The sequence below is a fragment of the Monopterus albus genome, unplaced genomic scaffold (assembly GCF_001952655.1).
Source record: "Monopterus albus unplaced genomic scaffold, M_albus_1.0 scaffold219.1, whole genome shotgun sequence".
NCBI lineage: Eukaryota > Metazoa > Chordata > Actinopteri > Synbranchiformes > Synbranchidae > Monopterus > Monopterus albus.
This window is the reverse complement of record NW_018128099.1, coordinates 634,180-658,938: the sequence shown is the minus strand read 5'-3', so window position 1 is coordinate 658,938 and position 24,759 is coordinate 634,180. Positions and strand designations below refer to the sequence as shown.

General features: G+C 38.6%; 1 protein-coding gene across 1 annotated transcript in view; it reads left to right on the top strand.

Moving 5' to 3' along the window:
• Positions 1 to 420: 420 nt before the first annotated feature.
• The window catches only part of LOC109971283 (collagen alpha-1(XXI) chain), a 32,236-nt gene continuing 7,897 nt past the window's right edge, over positions 421 to 24,759 (top strand). The window contains exons 1-15 of the mRNA XM_020619423.1: positions 421 to 499; positions 764 to 900; positions 1,219 to 1,338; positions 2,196 to 2,312; positions 2,501 to 2,687; positions 2,941 to 3,106; positions 3,233 to 3,455; positions 5,427 to 5,600; positions 6,574 to 6,651; positions 6,793 to 6,804; positions 7,827 to 7,880; positions 7,991 to 8,049; positions 8,673 to 8,726; positions 9,806 to 9,859; positions 17,664 to 17,708. Coding sequence (XP_020475079.1) covers positions 421 to 499; positions 764 to 900; positions 1,219 to 1,338; positions 2,196 to 2,312; positions 2,501 to 2,687; positions 2,941 to 3,106; positions 3,233 to 3,455; positions 5,427 to 5,600; positions 6,574 to 6,651; positions 6,793 to 6,804; positions 7,827 to 7,880; positions 7,991 to 8,049; positions 8,673 to 8,726; positions 9,806 to 9,859; positions 17,664 to 17,708 — 1,559 coding nt within the window. The remainder of the gene's footprint in view (positions 500 to 763; positions 901 to 1,218; positions 1,339 to 2,195; positions 2,313 to 2,500; positions 2,688 to 2,940; positions 3,107 to 3,232; positions 3,456 to 5,426; positions 5,601 to 6,573; positions 6,652 to 6,792; positions 6,805 to 7,826; positions 7,881 to 7,990; positions 8,050 to 8,672; positions 8,727 to 9,805; positions 9,860 to 17,663; positions 17,709 to 24,759) is intronic.

Below are 24,759 nucleotides of genomic sequence, written 5' to 3'. Positions count from 1 at the left end.
AGAAGGCCGTAGTGATAGATGTAGCAATCCCAAGTGATAGCAACATCAGGAAGATGGAACATGAGAAGCTCGAGAAATACCAAGGGCTGAAAGAAGAGCTAGAAAAGATGTGGAAGGTGAAGGCACAAGTGGTCCCTGTGGTAATAGGAACATTGGGGGCTGTGACCCCCAAACTGGTAGAGTGGCTCCAACAGATCCCAGGAACAACATCTGAGATCTCTGTCCAGAAGAATGCAGTCCTAGAATACCTCTGATTGTACTTTTTTGCCAGAATATCTATACATTGCTACTTCATGAAGATCAAACCGATTCTGAAAATGCAAATCGACTCTGCAACAATATCACACCAAGCATGTGAGACACATCTGCACTAGTCACTTTTGAATTGTTATTTTCAGCTCTGCAGCTCTCTGCATAACCATGTTTATTTGGTCAGTATGGAGCGTGGTATTGCTACTGACTTCACTGGTGGCTGCAAAGGATGGTGATGTCCGGGCAGGTAGGCATGACACACCTAAAAATCCAAATAAACAGAAACTTGTGAAAACAAGCAGGTGCCCACATATTGCATATCAGGACAACTCTTTGGTTGATTAAGGATGAAATATTGTCAAAAATGTGATTATACAGTAGTGACATTAAGTACCTCACTCTCATATGTAATGGGAAATTAAGATCTGTATCAGTTTCAATTTTTAAGATAGTTATCTTTGATCATTCTCTGAGTGCATGTGCTTGTGTGTGTGCATCCTTGTACATATAGGCTGCAGTACAGCTGTTAATGATCTGGTGTATATTGTTGATGGCTCATGGAGTGTTGGGGTTGTTGACTTTGACAAGACTAAGCAGTGGCTCATCAACATCACCAGCCAATTTGACATCAGCTCCCACTACACACAGGTACTATAAACCATGTTTTACAGTATTGACTGAGTGTGACTTTCACAGCACATACTCAACCTGTGTAGTTATTTTCTTAATGATTGCATTTTCAAATTTCAGTTTACCTTTGAAGTGAGATTATAGTTTGTATTTAGCTGTGTTTTTCACTCAGTGTTTTCCTGTGCCAAGATACAGGTTCTGCAGGTTTTCATAAAACTCCACAGTACACACTTCATGGACATTCGCTATATTATCATCTAAATCTTTTCTCTTGTTAAATCAGATACTGCTGTTACAGTATCAGTTGCCAGTTTGAATATAACATTTCTGCTGTAGGTGGCTGTGATCCAGTACAGTGACACACCTCGTCTGGAGATTCCTCTGGGAAAACACCAGGGTGGAACAGAGCTCATTCGGGCTATACAAAGCATCGCCTACCTGGGAGGAAACACACAGGCAGGACAGCATGGCATCTTTTCACAAATATAACAGTCCAAATGCATGCAGACATTATGAAAACATACTCTGTAATACCAGTTTATTCCAGATTATTATTTGTATGCACATAGACTATATGACTATTTTTAATGCCTCCTCCGATTGTCACATGTTTAATTTGTAATTTTCATTTTAAAAAATAGCCTGTTTTATTACATTAAATGATTAGTTTGCTCCAAACCACTAAATTATCATTGTTGTACTTTTGCACTAGAAAAACTGTGCTTCCGAAACCTCTATTCTCTGTGAAATATAAATGATTTAGTACAAAAATAAACAGAGAATGCATTCATGAATGCACAGTTTGGCAGTGTTCATCGGTAGGAAGTCAGTGAGGGTTCCTGACCTGGTTACTGCACTAGTGACTCCTATTGGTTGATTGAGGTACCTGCATACAGAAAGTACAGAAGTGTGGTGGAAAAATAAAACAGACTTTGCCCTTAAAATGCACTATACAATGTCCTGTCCAAAGTTACTTCCAGTTCTCCATCCAAAACAAGAAAGTAAGTAAAGTGGAGCAGGCTGAGGCTGGTTATGGAGAGGCAGACAGCATGTGTAGCAGCAAGGCCTCAGAAACATCACAAATACAAATATACACATGTATTCCCTCTGAATTTTACATTTGGTAAACAGTTTTTCTTTTTAATTTAAGGACATTTTTAAAAAGCTTTTTTTGCTGTGTTTCTATAATTTAATTTGCATTCTGTAATCCAGCGGTCAGTGGCTGAGAGCTGATGAACAGACTGGCAGACACAGTCCTTCACAGGATCATAGTGTTTTACATTCACTCCAACTGCTTTCTGACTCTTTTGCAGACTGGAAGGGCCATCAGATTTGCTGTGAACCATGTCTTCTACTCCTCCCAGCGAGCCAGTCAAGTCAAGAACCGCCTTGCTGTGGTGGTCACTGATGGCAAATCTCAGGATGATGTGGTAAATGTCACATCGCAATAGTTGAGCATTATGCATATATTTATCCCAATGTTTATGAAATCTGTTCACTGAAATACTGTGTATAGTGTTTTGTGATGCTGTTCTTGCTGCATAAAGCTTCTGCCAGTCTGGTTGCCCTTATCGGGTTGGAGGATCATTTTCATCACAGACAGCCTATGTTTCTTTAGGAAGATGCCTGTATGGAGGCACGAGCTCAGGGCATTACAATATTTGCAGTTGGAGTTGGCAATGAGATCACCACCTCAGAGCTCATATCCATTGCCAATAAACCATCATTCACCTATGTCCTGTATGCTGAAGATTACACCACCATTGATCGTATCCGAGACTCCATGGAGCAGAGGCTATGTGAAGGTCAGAATATTGAGTTTACCCTGTTGTATTATTTGGGGGTTTTGTCAGTTCTCCTGAAGGGAGAGCCACTGGCTGTGGTTGTCACCATTTTGTGGTTATGACTGTGGCTGCAGGTATGGTTGTGATTGGATGGCTCCTCTTTTAGCACATGTGATTCATTAGCCAAGGCGCTGGTCTTATGTTGAAGTCTGCTCCCTCAAGTGTTTCCCTCCAGTTAAAATGATGTTTTGTGCAATTGTTATTTTCTTTCCAGAGTCTGTATGTCCAACACGAATCCTGGTGGCATCTCGTGATGAGAAAGGCTTTGAGCTGCTGGTGGGCATGAACATTCAGACAAAGGCCAAGAGTATCCCTGGCTCTCTGGTTTCCGAGACGGCCTACGCTCTTACCGCCTCCACAGACATTACTGAGAAAACTAGGTAGCATTGTTATTTAGAGTGTAATAAAGTTCTTGATCATCTCTAATGTTTTACGTTGTCTTTTTGTGCATATCATTAGATCAAATGTTGCTCATGCTTTGTTATTTTACTTAATTTCTTTACTAGGGAAATTTTCCCAGAAGGCCTCCCTCCATCATATGTGTTTGTAGCCACCCTGCGCCTAAAGGGGTCTTCTAGCAAGCTGACCTTTGACCTTTGGAGGGTGCTGTCAAAGGATAAAGAGATCCAGGCTGCAGTGACATTAAGAGGAAAGGACAAAACTGTCACTTTCACTACAACCAGCATAACAGAAAAGGAGCAAAGAGTCATCTTTAAAACTGGTTTTCAGGTTTGTGTTAAGATTGAGCTTCATTGCCATCAGTATGGCTACTTGTCTTTTGGCTGGGCTTTGATTTCCAAGGACTGAAAAATGCTTTTCTTCAAGTGCCTGATGATTCTCTGTCACTATGTCGATATACAGCAGCTGTACAGTAGAAACATGATGCACATTTGCCTTTGCAAACAGCTACTGAGCATTACATCAGTTTAGGTTCAGTTTACACCAACTTCACAGCTGGATGCAGAGAACCTAAAGCATTCCATATTAAATATTATCTAAGGCATACTTTAAAAAATACTAACATAAATAAATACAAACAAAATACATGAAATAACCATGCAGGAAAAAAAAAATCTAAATCAAACCCAGCCCATTATTTTAAAATTTCAACCTGCTTCCTGTTACTCATCATTAACAAATGATCGAATCAAGTGGTTTTCTGTGATTAATTCAGACTTAATAGATGATCAATTAAGGAACATTAATTCATATTTACTTCATACGTTTATTGATGAACCACCAAATGAGCTGCATTCCAGTAATACAAAGGTTTATTTCAGCCCCATGCATTTGAACAACCTTTTTATATGAAGAATAGAAACTTTAAGGATTTTTTTTTTTGCTTGTTGCTACATGAGCCAGTTGTTTGTATTGTATGTATATACATTTATCTGTAAGATTGTATGGAGTTAGAAAACTGACTGCACAAATTATAGAAAGGACAGTAACAAGATGCCAGCAATATGTCTAATTTGTCAAATTACACCTGCTAAATGATTTTGTTTTTATTATTCTTTATCATATTCCACACCACCTATTTCTGTATTTCATACACACATTAAAATAGATACTGTGCTCCTGATCAAAACAGGGGTCTGAACCTTTGACTAAGGAGAATGCAGCTCATTTGGTGGCACAGCCATTAAATGTATGTATTAAATGTTCCTTTTACTTTTCTTTATTTTTGGTGTATACTATCAAAATGTTTCATTTCACAATATTATAGTAAATGCAGTTGCTTAAATTTGTGCCCTGTATTCCTCTCCATAGTTGGCACCTCATATTAATTCACTATATATCAATATGAGTAAAACATATCACAACCATTTAAATCGATTAGTACAAAGAGTGTATTGTGTTTTGCTGCCATTTGCTATTTTCTTGCAGTGCCACTGAAAGACTGTGTAGTGTTGTTGGACTATTTCTTCTGATCTCAGATTTTCCCTCATTTTGGTTGCTGTGAATGAACCTGAATGGGATGCTCTGCAGTGAGCCAAGCCAGCAGTAATTTAAACATCAACCCCTGTTCAGGTTGTTACACAGTTAAGCCCATGAAAAGGGATGGATGCCAGAAGGAGGCTCAACAAAAATGTTCTAAACCAGTGTATTTTTCCAGTGGTTTTGTATTTCTTGGATTGCATGCCACTGTTTCAAGGTAATAATACATACTGTTGGAAACACCAGGTTGTTTTTTCCAAAAGGAGCCCACCGTCCTTCAGTCCTAAAACACACCTATACTGTTGTGAGGAGACAATTGTAATTATGTTCAGTTTGTGTTTGCAGTTTGATTTGATGTAGCTTGATGTGGCACAAGGTAGCAGCCTGTGATTTGTCATTTGGAAACGAAGGCTGTGGCTCAGTCCCAGTGAAACAACAGCTGTTGTGCTTCTCTCTTTCTCTCGCTCTCCTTTTGTATGGTTTGAGGCTTTAAGAAGTTTTGTGATGGAAAAAGGAAAGAGTTCTCATTTAGGGAACACATTTTGGCTTTATTGACAAAATTAGATGAAACACATTCACATAAGACAGCCAACAGAAACAGACACCGACTGAAAGAAGATCTGACAAGTTAATAAATGTTTTCATATCCAGCTTTTATCATGAATAGTCTCATAAATGAAGAAACTTTCTACAACTTATATTTAGAGATAAACTTAAAAAAACAAAAGTACTGATGGAATTCTTACTTGTGCCTTCTTTCAGACTCTGTATGATGGAAAATGGCATCAGCTCAAACTTCTGGTGAGACCACATCAGGTCGCCAGTTTCCTTGATGATCAGCTGATCCACGCAGCCACACTGGAACCAGTGGAGCTCATTTACATCAATGGGGAGACACAGGTGGCTAAGATGACAGGAACAGACATAACTGTGCCTGTGAGTACAAGTCCTAACTTTAAGTAAGACTGCAACTCAGAAACCTAGGTTCCCTGAATTAATTTAGCCACAAAGTGCAGGTGCTTTCCCACTTGGAAGAATAGCAGAAGATTTGAGAGGTTAGGTTTGAATGGGTAATAATAGCAGCCACACACTGAAGCAAACCATTTGGTATATGCTGTTGGCATTTGGTTCAGTACATTCAGTGAATGAATGTTTCAGTAGCAGGGCTATGTAGATGAAGCCAAACACCACATAATACTTTGAGATCAGACTGAAGTGATGATTTCCAGTGACATCTTATTCATTTCCACACTTTTTACTGGTAAACAAATTGAATATGTTAAGTCGTTGTGAAAGGACAATGCTGGTCAGATATTATGTTGTACAGCTTACTGTTTACTTGCAACAGCAAATACATTTAAATAAAGTTGTAGCACAACTGTGTTTACATATTGTATGAATGCATCAATCTCAAAATGTTTATTTTATTTTCAAAATGTTTGCTGACAATCTTTTGTGTTTGTTTTACTGCCAATATTTGTTCCTGCTATAAAATATCCACTTGTAAAAAACTACAGCATGATGTGGTTTTATGGTTATGTTTAGACATTCACAGCACTTGGTTTAAGGTTAGGGAAAGGTTGGTTAAATATAGAAAAAGTCAACTGTACTAGAAGCACAAGACACATTAAGATTTAACTGAAGTCAGAGTTGATGTGTATTGAATGGATGCATGCATGAATACCACTTACACTATGGGATGTTGTTATGCATCTGGTGTGAATTTGGGGTCACTGTTTGGATAGATGTTACCACTAAGCTATCTAGGATGCTGAAAGTTTGACTTAAACACACACACATTGGCCTTTTGCCTTTCTAACAGTAATTTGTATACAGATGGATGTATGTATTATTTTTAATGAAGCAAGTTAAAAAGCATGGCCTTTTAAACCTGTATTTTTTGATACAGATTGATATTCAGAAGCTGCGTCTGTACTGTGATCCTCATCAGAGCGAGAGAGAAACTGCTTGTGAGATCTATTCTGTGGTAAGACCTATCCACTGTAATATCCACAACAGTCACATTCTGTGTATTGCTGCCAGTTATGCGGTTGAAAATAATATGAGGATAATAACGTGTTGCTGTTTTTTTTTTTCTCACTTCTCCTGTCTCTCCTATGGTGTACAGGATGATGAAAGGGTGAGTTCAGTTTCTTGCACATTTTTAATCAAAATCTACTTACAACTATTTTGCAACTGAGGTGATGCAAAGGTACTGTAATATGACACTTAATCAGATATTACATGATGGAAATCACTGGTGACATTTGTAACTCCTGCTAAGAAATCTTTTATACACACTGAAGTTTGAGCTTTCAGAAGAAGCTAAGTTTTTAAGTTTTTAAATGCCTAAACCTTATTCTGGTTGGCATCTGTCTACCTAATGAAGAAAACACTGAGTGTGTTTTGTATTACAGACATCAGCTGATTTATGTTTCTCTAGTGTCCTCTGAATCGAGCGGCCACAGTGGAGGAAGGAAACTGCAATTGTGTAGTTGGACCATCAGGGCAGCATGGCTCATCAGGACGCATGGTAGCACACACAGACATTGCCATGTCTTTCTATAGTTGTGAAGACACCCACTGACACAGTGCATTCCCGCACCCCCTTACCCTATCCGTAACCATTACTACTAAGGTGCTCAATTTTTGGGCACTAAACAGTAAAAATGTTTCTTATTTAGTAAAGGAGTTGCAGTTAGGTTTTATGGCAGAAAAAAAAAGAAGAAGTTGACATCACAGGAAGTTTTGTGTTTGGTCTCATGCAATATGTATTTTAAGGTATTTCTGTTCAGGGATGCAAAATGAAGGTGAAGAGACTGGAAATTTATAGAAACACCCTCAGGACTAATCCTAACATGCTAGTAATCAAAAGGTACACTCTTTACCACGTTCACCATTTTACCATTCTGACATTTGTTATTTGGCACAAACACAAAGTACAGCTAAAGTTCATGGGAATGTCATTAGCTTGCAGGTATTTGGTTGTAAACCAAAGTAGTGGACAAATTTGATTACATAAACAGAGTTACAGTATTAGAGGAACATGAATGTCTGTACCACTTAACAGAAGGTAAAATGATCTCACTGAGTTTCTGTCATAAGTGACCCAACACTTGCCACAATATATTTGTGTTTTAACAAAATATTATAATTCTGCAGGGTTTCCGAGAGGAGAAAGGGAGGGAAGGGCTGCCAGGACCCGATGGTAAGCCTGTAAGTGCTGATCAGTTACTTCCTCTGTATGTTTTTCACAACTTCCTACTGTTGTCTTGAGGATACGTGTTGTTTGCCCATGTTTGAATCAGTACTGTTTCTGTCCCCAGGGTAAAAATGGGAAACCCGGCCCTCCTGGATTACCAGGGAAGAAGGTATCACTACCTTTGTAAAGTCCAAATTTCTACTTGGATGTAAGATTTATGAAATGATTTGAACTAAAAGTTGTTGTGCATAGTGTACAACATATTCACGATTACGGTCACAAATTCTGTTTCTTGAGAAAAACATTAAAATTTAAGTCCCATGGCAGCGCCAGACAGAAACATCTACCCATCCATCCATTATCTATACCGCTTATCCTGTAGTCACGGAAACAATACATCATCAAAACTTCACTCACCTCCATCCACAACACTCCCAAGCTCCCCTTTTACACAGAGGCCGAGGTGAAACATACACAAATTGCTTTGTCTCTTCACAAACTAACTATTGTAATGCAAAGTATTCTTGTTTAAAACTATTGCTAGACCACTAAGACTTCACAGTGTTCAATATTACACTGGTGCTGGCTTCATTACAATGGCTTCCTGATAATTTTAGCTTTGAATTCAAAATCTTTCTAATTAACTTTAAGACTCTAAGACTTTACACAACTTGGCTCTACAATATATCATTAAGTGTCTGATGGGTGGTGAATTTCCTGGCCGTTTCCCTCTCTCAAATATTTTTTATTTTTATCTTTTGTAATCTGATGACAGTACTGACATTTATTCTGCTGATGTTGCTCAGGGAGACAGAGGGGAGCCAGCCCTACCTGGAGAACCAGGACCTCCTGGACCCAAGGTGAGACTTTTTGTTAATCTCTTTATGAAGATGTTTACAGTTTGCCTTTCATAGAATAACAGTATAAAATTAGCTTCTGTGAACATTTGAAATGGAAGTCTGTAGTGGAAATTTAATCAAAGCCTCTCGTTGTTACCCCACCCCTTGTATAGCCATACAGTCACTGGAATGGCCAGTTGCCTATTTATTTATCTAATTGTTTCTCAAAAATGAATTCATGGCAACATTTGTCTGTAATTATCACTTGGTGAGAAAATAGTGAAAAATGTTATCATTATTGTTTTAAATATAAAACCCTAATTATGCACAACTTTTAGTCTCAATATAATTAAAATGGATGAGTTATATAAAAAAAAATTATCCCCACACAGTTGTCATGGAAGGGGAAATTAACTATAGAGACCAAAACTGTTTTTTGTACCAGGCTGTAAACATTTATTTCTTCTGTAAAGTTCAACATTTTAACATGGGGGTTCTATGGGGATTGACTTCCTTTTGGAGACAGGCTCAAGTGGCCATTTGGGAAAATACAGGTATTGGCACCTTTGCATTGGCTTCATCTCTCAGCCACGGAGGTTGCCGCTTGAGTGTTACTCTAGATGTACACTAAAAAAACTATACCCCTATTAATACTGATTAATACCCAGGCCTGCAGAGTGGCTGGAACAGATCTAGCTCTGTTTAACAGTCACATGTCTACAACATACATTAAACCTACTTTATCGATACTTTAGAATGTACAGTAAATGCTTGAAGTCTGAGCTGTCAGTTCATAAAACAGTTAAAAATACACAATTAAATGTGCCAAAGAATCAGTAAGCATTCCGGTGAAAGCTCAGTATTCAAGTTAAATGTCTGACCAATCAATTGGCCCCTAAGAGGGGTATGGAAATATGGAAATGGAAATGATAGATCATGCCAAACTGAACAACCACATGAAGCCAGATAGTTAGCTCTGTGTGTGTGTTTGTAATTTCCTCCTGTCACAGAGGTATCAACAGTCTTAACAGTGTTTGAAGTGAGACAGATAAATACTGTAAGTATTGGCTTTGGTTCTCAGAATGTGTGTCTCCAACCAGGGAGAGCCAGGATTACCAGGCACCGGGAGATTGGTTGGGCCACCAGGACCAAAGGTCAGTGTGGACTATAGATCCTGAGAGATTAGGTGGGAGTCACATACATTTCATGACACAAAACATGTTCTGCAGACCTTGACTGTTGAACATCTCATGACAAAACAGCAGGCATTATTACTGCATGCTGCTATAACAGACTCCACTCTTCTGGGAAAAGATTCCTCAGGATTCCTGACATTTCTCCACAAAGTAATGGCATTACTAAAATGTGCACAAATAAAAGGAAAAAGTTAAAAAGACCTCCACTGCTACCTGAAAACTATTAATAACACAGCAGTGAGCCACCACTGCATGAGTTGGCATGTTTATGTCTCACAATAAGTGTGAGGTGTGTCATTTTTTTTTTCAAAAAAAGATCTCCAAAGGCTAAAAACTGCCTTCGCTTTTTACAGTCTCTTAAGTAAGAGAGTCAGCTTTGCCTGATATCTGCTCTGTGTACACTACCTCGCTAGCTTCTCACTGGTTCTAATGTCTGTAAGGGATCTGTGGAAAATAGCAAAACAATCACTGGCTCTGTCCTTTGAATATCATTGTATGGTGAACTTAATGGAACTTAATGAGTATGGTCTAAACCATTCAGACAGATGTACGCCAAAAGTACAGAATACTCTATATCCACATACTTAATGGCCATATAGTGCACTTGTTGTTTTCCTTCGTCACATAAGATGTATCAGTTTTGGAACTGAAAAAGTTATGTGGGAGACAACGCTGCACCAGTGAAAGCTCCAAAGCGCTGAGGAACTATGACCCTGAATGCATTAAATATGTATACACTGAATACATTATTTTATGTTTTTTTTTCTCAGTCATTTGACAAAGCATTCCTTAGAAATGTTTCAACAACCAAAACTGGACCTGAAATTACAAAAGGCTGAAAACCCCTGACCTAAAACATGAATCTGAACCATCAAAACAACAAAAAGAAGACCTGACACGAAGCCTAGAGTTGAGCATTAAGGCATGTATGTGCACCATAAGTCACACAGTGGATCTGAAAACACTCACCACTTATGTCAGCTAATAACATTCACACCACTGCAGGAGTCCAGGCAACATAAGTACAGGAGATGTGATGTCCCCCTGTGGTGATTTGAAATGAACAAGTAGCTAAATGAAAGAACACATGCACACACGTCCACCAGCTACAAGTGTGTGATGCTATATTGAGTCTGCTCGGAACCTTTGAGTGTTCTACCACGTTGACTCGCAGCCCCCCTGCTCAGTAATTTAGGACTCTCTCTGTTGCTCCTTTCTAATAAACTACTTTCCCAAGAATCTGGAAGTATTTTACACCAGCTCAAGGAGGGTGGTACACAGGGAGCTAAAACAGCATGTGCGGTAAATGTGTTTAGGACAGACTGTAACCACCCAGCTTTTAAGTTATTCTTGAATGACACAGATACCAACTGCTGTGGACCAGACTGTTGTCTGAAGAGGTTTACTCATCCAAACAATCCATTGGAGAACTGTGTTCATGATTGAGCTGTTATGGCAATACATACTGACAATATGTTAACTACACATATGTCTGCAGGATGCTTATACAGTATGTGTACGTAAAATATTGACTTTGTGTTTTAAGTTTTCTTTATTAAAACTAAAACTGCAACTAAAACCTGTGGTTAAGGTGAAAAGATTGGCACTGATATCAAGGATAAGATGGGACATGAGCTTCGCTGGTTCCTGCATTAGTGCTAAATGTTACCACTAGAAGTGCATACATTTAGAATCAGTATCAGAATGTGCTTTATTGGCCAGATGTGTTGGACACGCGAGGAATTTGTATCTGGTACATCTGCTCTCAATGCGCATGTACATATCCCCATGCAAGGGGCAAGTAAACAGTAAACAAAGACTAATATAATGGAATAAGCCAACTGATAAGCTATATTTTTTATGCCAGTAATACTGGGAACATGACCTTAATGTCCTCAAGTGACAGCTGACAAGTGTGGTAAAGAAATGACTGGAGGTCAGCTTAGTCTTAAGATGCTCTTAGGCACTTATCAGAGCAGCAGTGATTTAGGTTTGTTTGTTTGGCATATACAGTTCACTAACAGAGAATATCTGTCAGATGCCCAAACTATCACAATCACATTCTTTCAACATGAAAGAGCAGCAGTTCTACTACAAGTACACCTCTTTCCTACACAGCTGTCCTGCAAAGCTGCTTCTGCTGTATCTGCTATTCTTTTAGTCACTCCACAAAAGTCATGACCACTGGTGAAGGATGGAACATAGACTAGCCAGTAAATCAAAAGGTTCAGCTTCAGGCTCTTGCTCCTCTCCACACAACCATCAGGCACATTTCCAGAATGACTGTGCCTGACTGACTGCTACCTGCTAATGCTGCACCAGTCAACTTGTCAATCTCACATTTTGTCTTCCCTCACTCCTGAATCAACCCCAGACATACTTGAACTCCTTCACCTGGGACAGCAACTTGCTCCCAACCTGGAATGAGCAATCCACTTTTAGTCTGACCCTCTGTTATAAAATATTCTTTTAACACATAGAATATATGTTTAAATATCTTCTATTTCTCTGCTACCTGTCTGTTGCTTTCATTGACTTTTCTTTCACTTCTTCTTCTTCAACTGGAATCCAAACAAGTGTCGTTCAACTTAAAGACAAGCCATCACATTCTCTCCAGTCTTTAGAAATATGTGGCAGGGTGAAGTAGCAGATTAGTCTGCTAACATGAAGAGACAGTGTCAGAGCACTTGTCTCTTTTCCTCTTGTTCCAGACATCCAGAGATGCCATATTGGGCCATGGTGGGCATCTTGGCTGTATAATTATGAGGTCTGCTGCTTTTGTGGGTTTAGTGTCGCTAGACTCTTCAAAGAAAACAGACACAGTGGAAAGCCAATTCAGTTATTTCCTCACTGCCAACATCCACAGCTCTGTACTTAAAATATACGCTGGTGAGACCTGGTCACCTCTGTGTCTGCAGAAATCTTGAACAGAAGGAAAAGTGCTATTTACCTCATGGTGTTATACTTGCAGTGCTACACTGAACCAGGATCATAGAGGAGTTAGACCATAGATAAGTCCAGGTTAAGAGGAAGACCAGGTTCAAGTCAAGAGCACTGATACCAATTCAAGACAGTCTGCCAAAAATTAATGACTTCACAGTATTTTGTATTGGATTGACCAAATAAAAGACATTTTAGACTAAAGACGGCAGTTTTCTCACATGGACTCATTCCAGCTCACTACATGGACTTTGTACTAGGGAGCTGGCAAGGGTAAAAGCCACTTAAGGTTTTTGTACTAGGGAGCTGGCAGGGTAAAAGCCTCTTAAGGTCTGGGTTGACTGACTCAGACATTTGTGTTCTCACATACAGCACCTCTAGGTAATGTCTAGAGAATCTCAGCGTGCCAGTGCATGGCTGAAAGGGGCTTAAGAAGTGGATAACAAGGTCCACCTGTTTTTGTCTTTCAGTTGCTCACATTACCATGTCTGCAGTGGGTTCATAATGAGATCATTTACTTTGACCAGGCACCATATGAATCCATTTGATTTATTTAGCAAAGTCATTAGGGTGGTGAGTGGTTGTTAATTTAGACCCAAAGTCAGATGAGTGGGGTGACAGCTGTACGCACATTAAGGGCACCCCCCTCTGGTAAACAAGACTGCACATGGCCAGATGCAATTACAGCAGAGCACTGCAACTACACTCCTCCATGATGAGGACTGAACATAAGCTCATAGCTCTGCTGTCCTCTTGTGGTGCAAAAGTGACAATACAGCTAATGAGACAGAAGAACTGATTTAGTGCATGTGCTACTCCATGGCATTGGAGTAACACCTATTTTTGATGATAGATTTTTAGAATCCTACTCATATTCCCCGTTTCTCTATGGTGAAGGCATGTAGAAAGACAGAATGGCTAACACACAGCTTCAAGCTGGGTTCTTGATGCTTGGGTACTTGATGACTTTTGTTTAATATGCAAACATATTGTGTGTTTGCATGTCCAATGTGGACATGCATGAGTTTGCATGTGATGTGTACATGGGTTTCTATGATAGTGCAGACACATTTTGAGCATTTTGCAGGCATTCTGGCCAATTCTATGAATGTCAAAAGGCTGTTTGAGGATTTGTTTTAGGTTTTAGGTTAGAATCAGGTTGAGTTTAAGGTTAGGGGAAAAATTGGTGATAGGCATTTAGTTGTGATAGTTAAAATTAGGGTAAGGGCCTGGGGAATGCATTATACAGTATCAACGACTGTCCTCACAACTATAGTATGACCAATGTGTGTATGTGTGCATGTGTGCATGGACCTGAGCCATGTCATTTCTCCCTCAATGCCTTCTGACAAAGCTGTCACACACTGACACATTCAGCCCAGTGCACTGTGTCTGTCGCTTTCATCTCAGTATCCCTCCCCCTGCCACTTCCTTTTTCTCTCATCTCCTTCTTTCCCTCCCTCTCCTTTTCTTCTCTCCTCCAATATTCCTCTCTGTCTTGGGAATCCAGGCACTCTACGGGGGGCCTGGAGAAACTGGCCGAGACGGTCCCAAGGTCTAAACGATGAATGTTATAATTAGTTATTATGCTAATAGCCTGCTGCTCCCCAACTGCTCAGCTACTCTCCCTTCCTGTTCTCCTGATGTCCCCATGGACAAAACTGCATGCTGCTGACAGGGAGTCAAGCTTGTTTGTTGTCAAATTATAGGTGTTTCTTAATATGTGATAATTGCTATCCTGCCAAAGATATTTCATATTTGTACCATTCATGCATGTATGCATGTAGACAATATGCAAACTGAGGCATTACAGACTACTCCACTGATGTGTTATTGCTCTTCTATAAAGTCAGATGATTTGCAAGAGACAGTTTAAAACAAGATTAAATCAAAGCAGTAGAGACACTATGATATTGTCTTTATAACCCCCAAAATCAAATTCATCCTATATTTATGTGTAAGATCAGTGGAGTATCTCATTGAGGGTACTGCTTTTGTTTTTCCACAGACTAGTACAAGTACATGTTCATATTTACCTGATATTGAAATGCACATTTCCTGTTCCTTTAGAATTTGCATACTCAGTACAGCACAAACATGGAAGGAGAGGCAGGAATGGAAGTCTCTTTAAAGCTTTTCTACCTTATTTCTTTTCAGCTGCCAGAGGGTCTAGTGAGACTATAAACAAACTCATACCATAACACAGTCATTAGCATTTTTTGCCCTTCCTGTTCTGTTTCCTAAAGTTGCGATGTGAATTGAGGCTTCTTGACTGTGACAAACTGTACTAAACGCAGCCTCCGAACCAAACCTAGGGTTAATTGACTTAACAAGTAAACTTGTCAATCCAGCAGGATGCTTTGGTTAGTGCTAATGTGACAAAAAGCACTACCATTACACAAACCTGAAATTACTCCCAAATTAAAATCATATTAATTCAATACAAAGGTAAAATCATGACCATGCTAGGTCACTAATATTACCAAAACAAACGTTAGCTTTAGATGGTACTGCATCCAGAAGGAAGAACACCACATCTGTATCATATTTGAGTCCTCTGGTTGCTTTTAACACTGCATCTCAAAAAGCCAAACTGATGTTAACCTTGGTTTTTAGTCTTTCTTTATCCCACTCTCTCTGTGCATAAGAACACAACCTCTCCAGTCTGTCAAGCACTGTTTCAAACTTTCACCTGACAAGAGCTCCTCCACGGCTGTCTGTCTACCTTGAACAACAACTCTTCTTATGCCGTTCGCTTGATTGTGGGCTGGGCTAATCTATGAACCAGAATTTGACAACTCAGGGTAGAGAAGCTGGAGTAACAGCAAAGAGTTGTAGGTGGCAGACTGTGATGGAGGGGGTTAGTATAGCTGAGACATCACATCTTGACCCATCTTGTTTTCATCAAGCTCACACAAGTATCATAATAAAATATATAAGCCCTTTGAATTATGCATGCCCTGATGAAGAAAATTATGAAATTTTAACTTAGGGTAGATGTCAGTGAAGCAGTTTGTTTTGCGATAAGGATTCTTTGCTGATTATTACAAATATATTGTGTCTACACCAGCTTTTACGGCTTTATGGAAACTTCCCCAGCAGCAGGTTAAAGCCCCACAGAAAATATTGTGCTAATTGCAAATGGAACACAAAATATGTAACAAGCACAGGGCAAGCAATCATTGTTGCACACAGCGATCCACTGTGGTTACCTTGATTATATTGTGTGAAACAAATAACAGTCTGCTGCAAAATAACCACACAAACCTCAGTGCCTCTGTGTAGCCTATATCAGCCTGGTAATGAAGAACCTGGAACCCTGTTTGCACAAAGACATCCTGAGGCACTGAGCACACAGTTAACACAGTTGTCATTCACTTTTTCTCCTATGTCCACATGCTTCATTGTTTTCTTACAGGAAAATGTCACAATTCATTATTAAATCTTATGAGCAAAACTGTAACAGTTTGAAAGTCATGTGAACAAGCTGGTAGTTTATAGAATCAGATTATTATAAGACCATTTATTCTGTGCTGAACAGTGGTGAATGTGACCTCAATAGAAAAGTGTGTTACAGGATCTTGCACCATGTGCTCTACTGCTTATATCACTGCAATGTTATTTGTAGTATAACAGTTACACACATTACACAGTCTTTAAATTAACAAACTAACTCACCAGTGTTAGTTACAGAGTAGTAACATTAGCTGTTAACATAAGCCACCACAAGCTACTGGTAACTAAGTGTAGTTACTCAAGCACTGTACTTAAATGCTATTTTCAGGTACTTTAGTACCTTCTTATGTTACTTTATACTTCCATTCCTCTACCTTTCAGTGGTAAATCTACTTTTCATTGCACTTTATCTGATGGATACTACCCTAACCATTGTTATTAAGGTTTTACATACCAAACACAGAGAGTACAGAGAGCTCATAAAATACTGTGAGATAACTTATTATACTAATATATAAAATTCTATATAAAATTAATAAAATACTCCTTCCAAGTTATGTATCAGTAAGAATAATCTAGCAATACAAATTATAAAATAATATAATGCTTTGAAATAGACCATTCTGCTTAACCAGTACTTTGATGTTTAACTATATTTTGCTGATAATTCTGTATTTTTAAGGCAGGACATTTGCTTGGAGCTATATTTTTACACTGTGGTATTACTACTATTACTTTGATGGGTGATCTTGGTAGTTCAATCAATGACAAAAACACATTTTTCTTTTTATTTTATGTTTATTGTAGCCTTCAGTAGACTTTTATTATGTGGATCAGTTACTGTAGTAATAAAATAAAAATGTGGATAGTGCTCTGAAAACATGGCATGACTGGACGTTCATTACTGTTACTCCAGAAATGTAAGTGCAGTACTGTATTTGTAATGCTTTAAATTTCTCAGGTGCCATTGTGAACTTCTCTTTCTGGGACATCAATACAATTTTTTCTGACTTTGAAAAGCCATCTATTCTCTAAATTTGTTGAGCCATTAGTCTGATGTGCTGCTGTAATTACTGTGGCTGTATTACAAGGAAGAGACCAGTAATAGGACAGTCTGAGAAGATCATGATTAATTGCCACATATTGTGATTTATAATGTTCTTCATTCCACTTCTTTGTGCATACTGTGCTATACTTTGCCTGTGCCTGTACCAATGCAAACATCAGCTATGATATGCCTTTAATGCCTTATGTTCTGGTCTCTGTTAAACAGAACCTTAAAATCTTTGTTAGGGATTAATGCATGTACAAACAAAAGGCCCTCACAAGTCTTGTCAGACAAATGTGATGTGTGTGTTTTATTCAGGGGACGTGTGGAGATCCAGGGGCTGCTGGACCACCAGGTCAGAAGGTGAGTTGAGCTGCTGGTTATGAACTAGATTGCATTGTTTCCTTTAACCTGTGTCCTCACTGCTTTCCCATGTGGTGCCTTCTTTTCCTGTGTCTGATTTTTTTTTCTACTTTGTCTGTGTCTGAGGCTTAGATTTAGTGTCTGGTTTTCAGGTGCACTGTTCAAAGTTTTCTATGATAGTCTCATGACTGGAGCAGGACTCATCTTCACCAGCCAAAAGAAATAAAATAAATACATTAATAAATAAAAAAAATCGCATTTGATTTGGTAAACAAAGCCAGAATGGACAGAGTCATGACATTACTAATTAAAGTATTGACCTGTCATTACGCCAACATATTTTAGTGTCCAAAGGCAGTTACCCCATTCAGTTTGTAAGTAGAATCAGTGTAAAAATACATGGGTATGAAATGTATATTTTCTCTACTCTTATAAAGTGAATTAGCAAGAAAATGCAGCAAGCCAACAGCAGGGATCTTTTAAATAGATATATGCTTCTTTATCTCATTTCAGTCCTTGGAACTCCAGCATCTTCTAATACAACATTAAGGTTTTAGATTTCACAAACCACCCTAAACACTGTTAGGATTTGTGAAACTCCTGGTAAGAGAAGACCCCATCTCCTCTACTGGGGTGTATCTTTGAACACATCACCCTCTGAAGTTGAGACAAAAAAGGTTTAGATCAAATTCTCTGGTTAAGCAACTCTGAGGGGCAGACCACCAAGAAGAAACTTGTGTAAGAGTTATTATGTATTTTACTGGGACAAATGGTTAAACCAGTTAAGTGTAATAATTCTGATTCAAATTCATAATTAAGCTATTATCCTTACATACGTAATAACGCTTATGCAAGATTCCCCTTGGTGCTCAGACAAGTTTTCTTAATCAGAGATTATTATCTTTTGGACAGAATTAACTCTAAATAATTGAGGTATTAATGAATCAAATACATTAAGTGACTAACTGTGAGTGAAACAAAACAAGAGAAATCCCAAACAACTACAACACTAATTACACAAAAATAACAGCATGAAACATACACTAACACGCTAACTAAACAAACAAGCATTGAGCAAAGTCCAGTGAGCATGAGAGCAATGAATGAATGAAGAACCGGTAGATACTGGGCTTGTATAAAAGACTTTTTTGCTTATCTTCAAAGCACAAATGTCAAGACAATACCAAGTGTGGTCCTTCTAGGACCAACTGAAAAGGTTACACCCTATTTTAAGCTGAATAAAGGCTTAATCTCATATTTGTATGATAGCCCACAGAGCTGTAAGGGGCATACTAAAGAAACACTTATAGAGAGATAGGAAAAGACCTTTAATATGTTTACAGTGAAGACGCATGCAAAAGTTCTATTCATGCCTCTCACTCTCGTTTTCTTTGCAATAAATTCAAAGAAATACAATCTAAGATATTGCATAGACAACATAGTGCATGTTATATTATGAACAAATAGATCCTGATTACCATGAATGTGCTCCATCTTTCACTTTCCAATAGTGCACACATTTTGCACCTTTATTCCCAGTTCTAGCAAATCTGCACTACCGCCCACATCAGCATATGAGATTGAAAGAGAGCTCAACAGGGTGGGGGAGGGGGATTAGTGAGGGCATCGTTAATTCCCCCCTGAGGGATCAAAGTGTGATCAGGGAGACAGCGTATTTCTTTTTTCTTTTCTTATCCAACCTTGTCCTGCCGACCAGTTTTTATTTCAACACCGGTTTGAATTGTGCCGAGGACTGACAGCTATGTTTTATGTGATACTTCCTTGTTAGATGGCAGGTTTCTCAGCAATTATGCCCATAATTGTCAACCGTTATAATGTTAAAGAAGACTCTGACTTGTCTCTGTTGTGCTTTGTAATTACAGGTAACCTTGGTTATTTTCAGTGTACCATCCTCCAAAGCGCTTGTTACATGAGCTTTTAGGAAATTATAATTTTATGGAGAGCTTGAAATTTTTCACTATTTATTCAGCCTTGATTACTGGCTAAGAGCATTTTCTGTTCCAGTGCAGCAGACTGGGAAGTTGTCACAGAAGATTTGATACACACACTCTTGTGTTTGTCACACACTGAGTCTTTACATAGACTTACCTTCATTTCTTGGAGACTTACCCTAACCTTAGCCATAACCACTACCTGCCTAACCCTAAACCCGAACCTTACTCCAACCTTAAACCACACTGTTTTCAGAAAATTCAACAATTTACTTCATGGGGACTGTCATCTGGTCCATTGATTTGCAAAGATCAATAACCATTTGCCTCTCCAGGGCTCAGCAGGGGAGTCAGGTTTCCCGGGGCTGCCAGGGGACATGGGGCTGCTGGGGTTCAAAGGTCACAAGGTAGGGAAGCTTATAAGGAGTCAGTGCCTATAAAACATAGATGAACAAAGTAAAATAAATGACCTGCAGGTTAACGGTGTCTAGTTGCAGGCAACAAATTAGGAAGGAGGAGTGTGCTGGCCCAGGCACAAAGATACAATGGAAACAATCCTAATCCAGATCAGTTTGTTTAAGATGTTGCGTTTTGTCTTCTGTACAGTATGTTGTCAACTGCACACTGATACAGGCCTTCTGTTTTTCTCAAACAGCATTCTACTTAGATATCAGACAGTCAGTGCCAATGACAAAAACCTGAATGAAAGTTGGACATGTTCTCATGTTCAGTGTTGTGTTCTTAGGGGGAGAGAGGAGGGGCTGGTTCTAAAGGAAACCAGGTATTGTAGTTTATCCTACACACTTCTACTGGAAACATGTGTGCATTTGGTCAGGGAAATCTATATCTGAGCACTGTCACACAACCTGCTTGAGAATTAATGAACCTCAATTATTTATGTGTTAATGATTTTACCAATGTCAGTAAAGCGGGCTGACTAGTTTATGACACAAAGGGAGTGATAAATAAAAATTTCGGAGATCTCAGGGAACAGTCCACACATGGTCTATGTTCCATTAGAAATGAAGGCTTAATTATTCATAACAAATTATAGAAAAGCAAATGTGATTAATTCAGTTAATTCTTAATTCGTTCATCTCCTCTGTTACACTGAACAGTGACCTTTTCATCCAGTGCTATATGATAATTACCAGCATAAATACAGCAGTATGCATTGTGCTTAGTGGATTTCCATCTAAATGTGGTTCAGCAAATAAAAATTTGAATGAATGTGCACTTCCCTTGCTTGTTAAGACAAACAGCTGCTGGCATAATTTACCTGTCAGGTGCATTAAATCACAATATGTGTATATCATGGTTAATTTCCTAAGTTTGTTTCCACTGCACTTAGCGGCATTTTGCTTTTATTGATACAACTTTTCCTACTAAGCCATTTGTTGATTTTTTTTTTTTTAGAATTTCAGTTTTGATTTTTTGGTTTTTAGACACAAATTGAAAGTGTGATGGATGAAATACGTAATGGCCAAGGGGGTTCAATATTAATTAGACAGGTACATATGTATGTGTACATATTCATGTCTTTGACTGATAGATTTTACTAGATGCTTTGTATCTTCTCTGGTGATAATCTGCTAGAGTTTCACGTCTCTCTGCTTTTAGTCTGGTCACCAGCGAGTAGAATGCAGGTCAATCACCTGGGAAATTATCAGTTAATGTCAGTGTGCCTGCTCCATCTGCAGCCATACCTGCCTGAACCAAAACAAAACCACCATGTTTGACAGATGATCTGGTGCTTTGGGTTATGCTGCTCCCTGTTCCCGTTTTTCTCCATGCTTTCCTCTTTCCATCATTGTGATAGCGGCGGATCTTTGTTTCTCAACTGATATAACTTCATTAAAGAAGGTTCCTTTTGTTTTTGTGACCTTCAACCTGGTCTTTCTATTTTGGAGGCTTAGCATGGGTTTGTATCTTGTTTTGGTCAAGCCATGGTTTTGGTCATGGAGTCTTCTCTTGGTTGTTGACATGAAATATGTAAACCTACATCATGGTAAGTTTTATGGCTGTGGAGCCATAAAAGATGATTTCCCAATCATCCACAAGACTTGTGCTGCTCATGTCTATCTTTTTTTTTGTTTTCTTAGTTGCATCTATTTTTTTCAATGCTCCAAAATGTTTACTTTGGCAAACCAATAGATTTTGCTCTTTTTTTTTAGCCTCATTATTGCCTTGACTTGCATGGTCACCTGGTCACCTCTTTGCTTTTCATATGGCCAGACAACTCCACCTGAACCTGAATGCCAGCACTCAACTCTCAGTCACCTCTTAGTTCATGCACAAAAGCGCTCACGTGGCTAACATTTAAATACCAAATAGGTGCCCAAAAAACATGTAGTAGCCAGACATCCAATTACTTAATTAAATTAAAGCTAACAACTGGAACATTATTTTATATAAAAAAGAGCCTTTCCTATCCCAGCATGAGTGCTTAAACATCTCCACATTCAATGAGATGCCACCACACTCTACCATTATTAACAGCATTAATGGCAAATTGAACAATCAAAGCATAGGATGAATGTTCTGGTTCAATTGTACGTGCACTAATATATAAGTGTGTAGTGGTGCAGAGGGTCAAAGAAAGAAGAGCAGTGAGTTACTCTGCTGCAGGATGCAATTGGAAAGCCACACATGAGATAAGAAGTCAGGTTTGTTAAAGGTCACTGCTAGCCAAACCCTGTCCCTCTCTGACTGTTAGTGGTAATCATGACCTTTTCTTCACTCACACACACACATAGAATGAAGACACTGACCAGCACACAGTGGTATTCACATACACATTCAATCTCACTCTTGTGCACATGCACACATACACAGACACACATACCACATAAGGCCATACCAACATGTGTAGACAAACTCGCACAAACCATGAGTTAATCATCATGCATGTTTTTGCAGGGGGAGCGAGGCAGAGATGGAGATCCAGGGACTCCTGGTGTGCCTGTGAGTCATCATGGTTCCACTGGGGGGCAGCAAAGCTTATGTTTCCAAAAGAGAGATGGGTTTAAATGTCTGTGTTAGTGTGTACTTACTGTATGTGTGCAGTTACAAGAAGCAAATATCCCCACAAAAGTGTTTGGATAAGGAACAATTTCTTGCTCAGTCATCATTTTTACAAATAACTACTGGCTAAGATGTCAATGAGGATATTCTAGGATATGTATAGATCTATGATTATTAATAAGATATATAGGTAATATTACTATGTGATATTTTTTGTTTGGTTTTTACTTCCAGCTAGTCTAAGAGTATGTTCACACAGCAATTAAAACTGTAAAATTTCACTGCAAAATCAAATAATTTTAATGGAATCACCGTGATTGGTGGATTTGTTCATGAAGGCAAAGTAATACAAAGTAACACACCTTATTTTTAATCTGAGGCATTGTTTTCAGGCAAACTTTTTCCAGTTTTTTTTTTTGTTCTTTCAGATTAAAATCAAATCACCATTTGCATTTATTTTTCTAATGAACAAAAACAAATTTGATTTTGCACCTCAGGACTGCCACAGCTTCTAGTGGGAAGATGAGAATAATAAAAAAAAATCTTCAAAGAGAATTAGTTATATTAGTCATGAGAAGATCAGTGCTATGAATAGAAAAAGCTAGCCAATGCCACCTAAAAAGGAAGTAATTGTAAATTCAGTTGTAGCCAATATAATGAGGCAAAAGTACTCGGTTCTTAAAGCTCTTGTAGCTCATATCAGCTGAAAAGTAAAGAGAAAACAGGTACTAATGTTCAATACATAGAATTCTAATAATATAAATGGAAAATATTTTGAAATTTTTGGCAGTGAGGAATGATTTAATCTTGGAAACAAGACAAAATAAGGTTTCAAAAGCAAAAGAGCAACAGGGGATGGAGATTATCAATCATCATCAATAATAGTTATGAACAAACATAACAATAAAAATTGCTGTGTGATATCCAATTTCCAGCTTTCAAGCCAAGCTTTTTAAATACATTTTAATAGGAACACTGACTAGGAATACTAAATGAGTAGCATTTAAGAATCAGTCTGTAAGTATTAATTACTGGGACATTGATTTTCGCATCTCTAGACAGGGACTATACAATGAATCCAGTCAGAGGCGTGTGTGTGTGTGCATTTGTGTGCAGAGCAGGATCTATATTGCATCATGCGGAGACTGAGTTATATAGTTTTGTGTGCACCAGATAAAATTATTGTATTTCTCAGTATGCAGCTTATTATTCACACTGTGATTTGTTGAGAGCAGTCCAACTTCCATGTGATGTGCTCTCAAGGCCAAATGCATCAACAGTGAATCACAGGTTTGTCACCACTGAACTGAAGATAACATTTTTGTCTTCAGACAGACTTCCTAATTCCTGGTTAAAATAAAGAGGAGTGCACACTGTACTTCAGGAGAGGAGGGGATGTGCTCTGTTTAAATAGTTTTCTTCCTTACCATTTGTCATCTAAGTAATGTGGCATTAATGTATTGCAGTAATGCAAGAAAGCAAGGTGCTTGTGTACAGTGATTTGTGCAGCTCATGTTCAACAAACTTAAAGTTTTAGCACAGGGTGTCCAGAGAAAAAAAGCTACCAAATACACGGTAATGGGGGAAGCAAGTGCAACAGCTGCAGTATTTTCTTGTGATAATGGCAACTTAACGTGGAGGAAGCAAGGAAAGAAAAGGAGAACATGAATGAGAGAAGGAGGCAGAAGTGGGATAGGTGCTCGATGACCTTTTCAGATTTCTAAAGCAGCACACCAGAAACAGCCTCAGTACTTTGTCAGTGTCTACACTTGATGTGATGACACTAAAATTTGGTTAGGTGAAGCAATGTTATGCTTAAAAAAAATGTTAGCTTGAAGTGAGAAATTATTAATTCTGCTCAAGTTTGAAGTTTTGTCAGCAGGCGTAAACCCAGAACCTTCTTGCTAAGAAACAAGTATGCTAACCGCTGCACCACCGTGCTGCCGTGCAGCCCTAATGCTGCTAGTACTAGTAGTATTTCTTATTTGATGTTGTCTCTATGTACTAATTCTCTTGTTCAAGTCCCAATAGCGCTATAATATTCTATTGTGAATCTTCTGAAACCCTTTCACCAC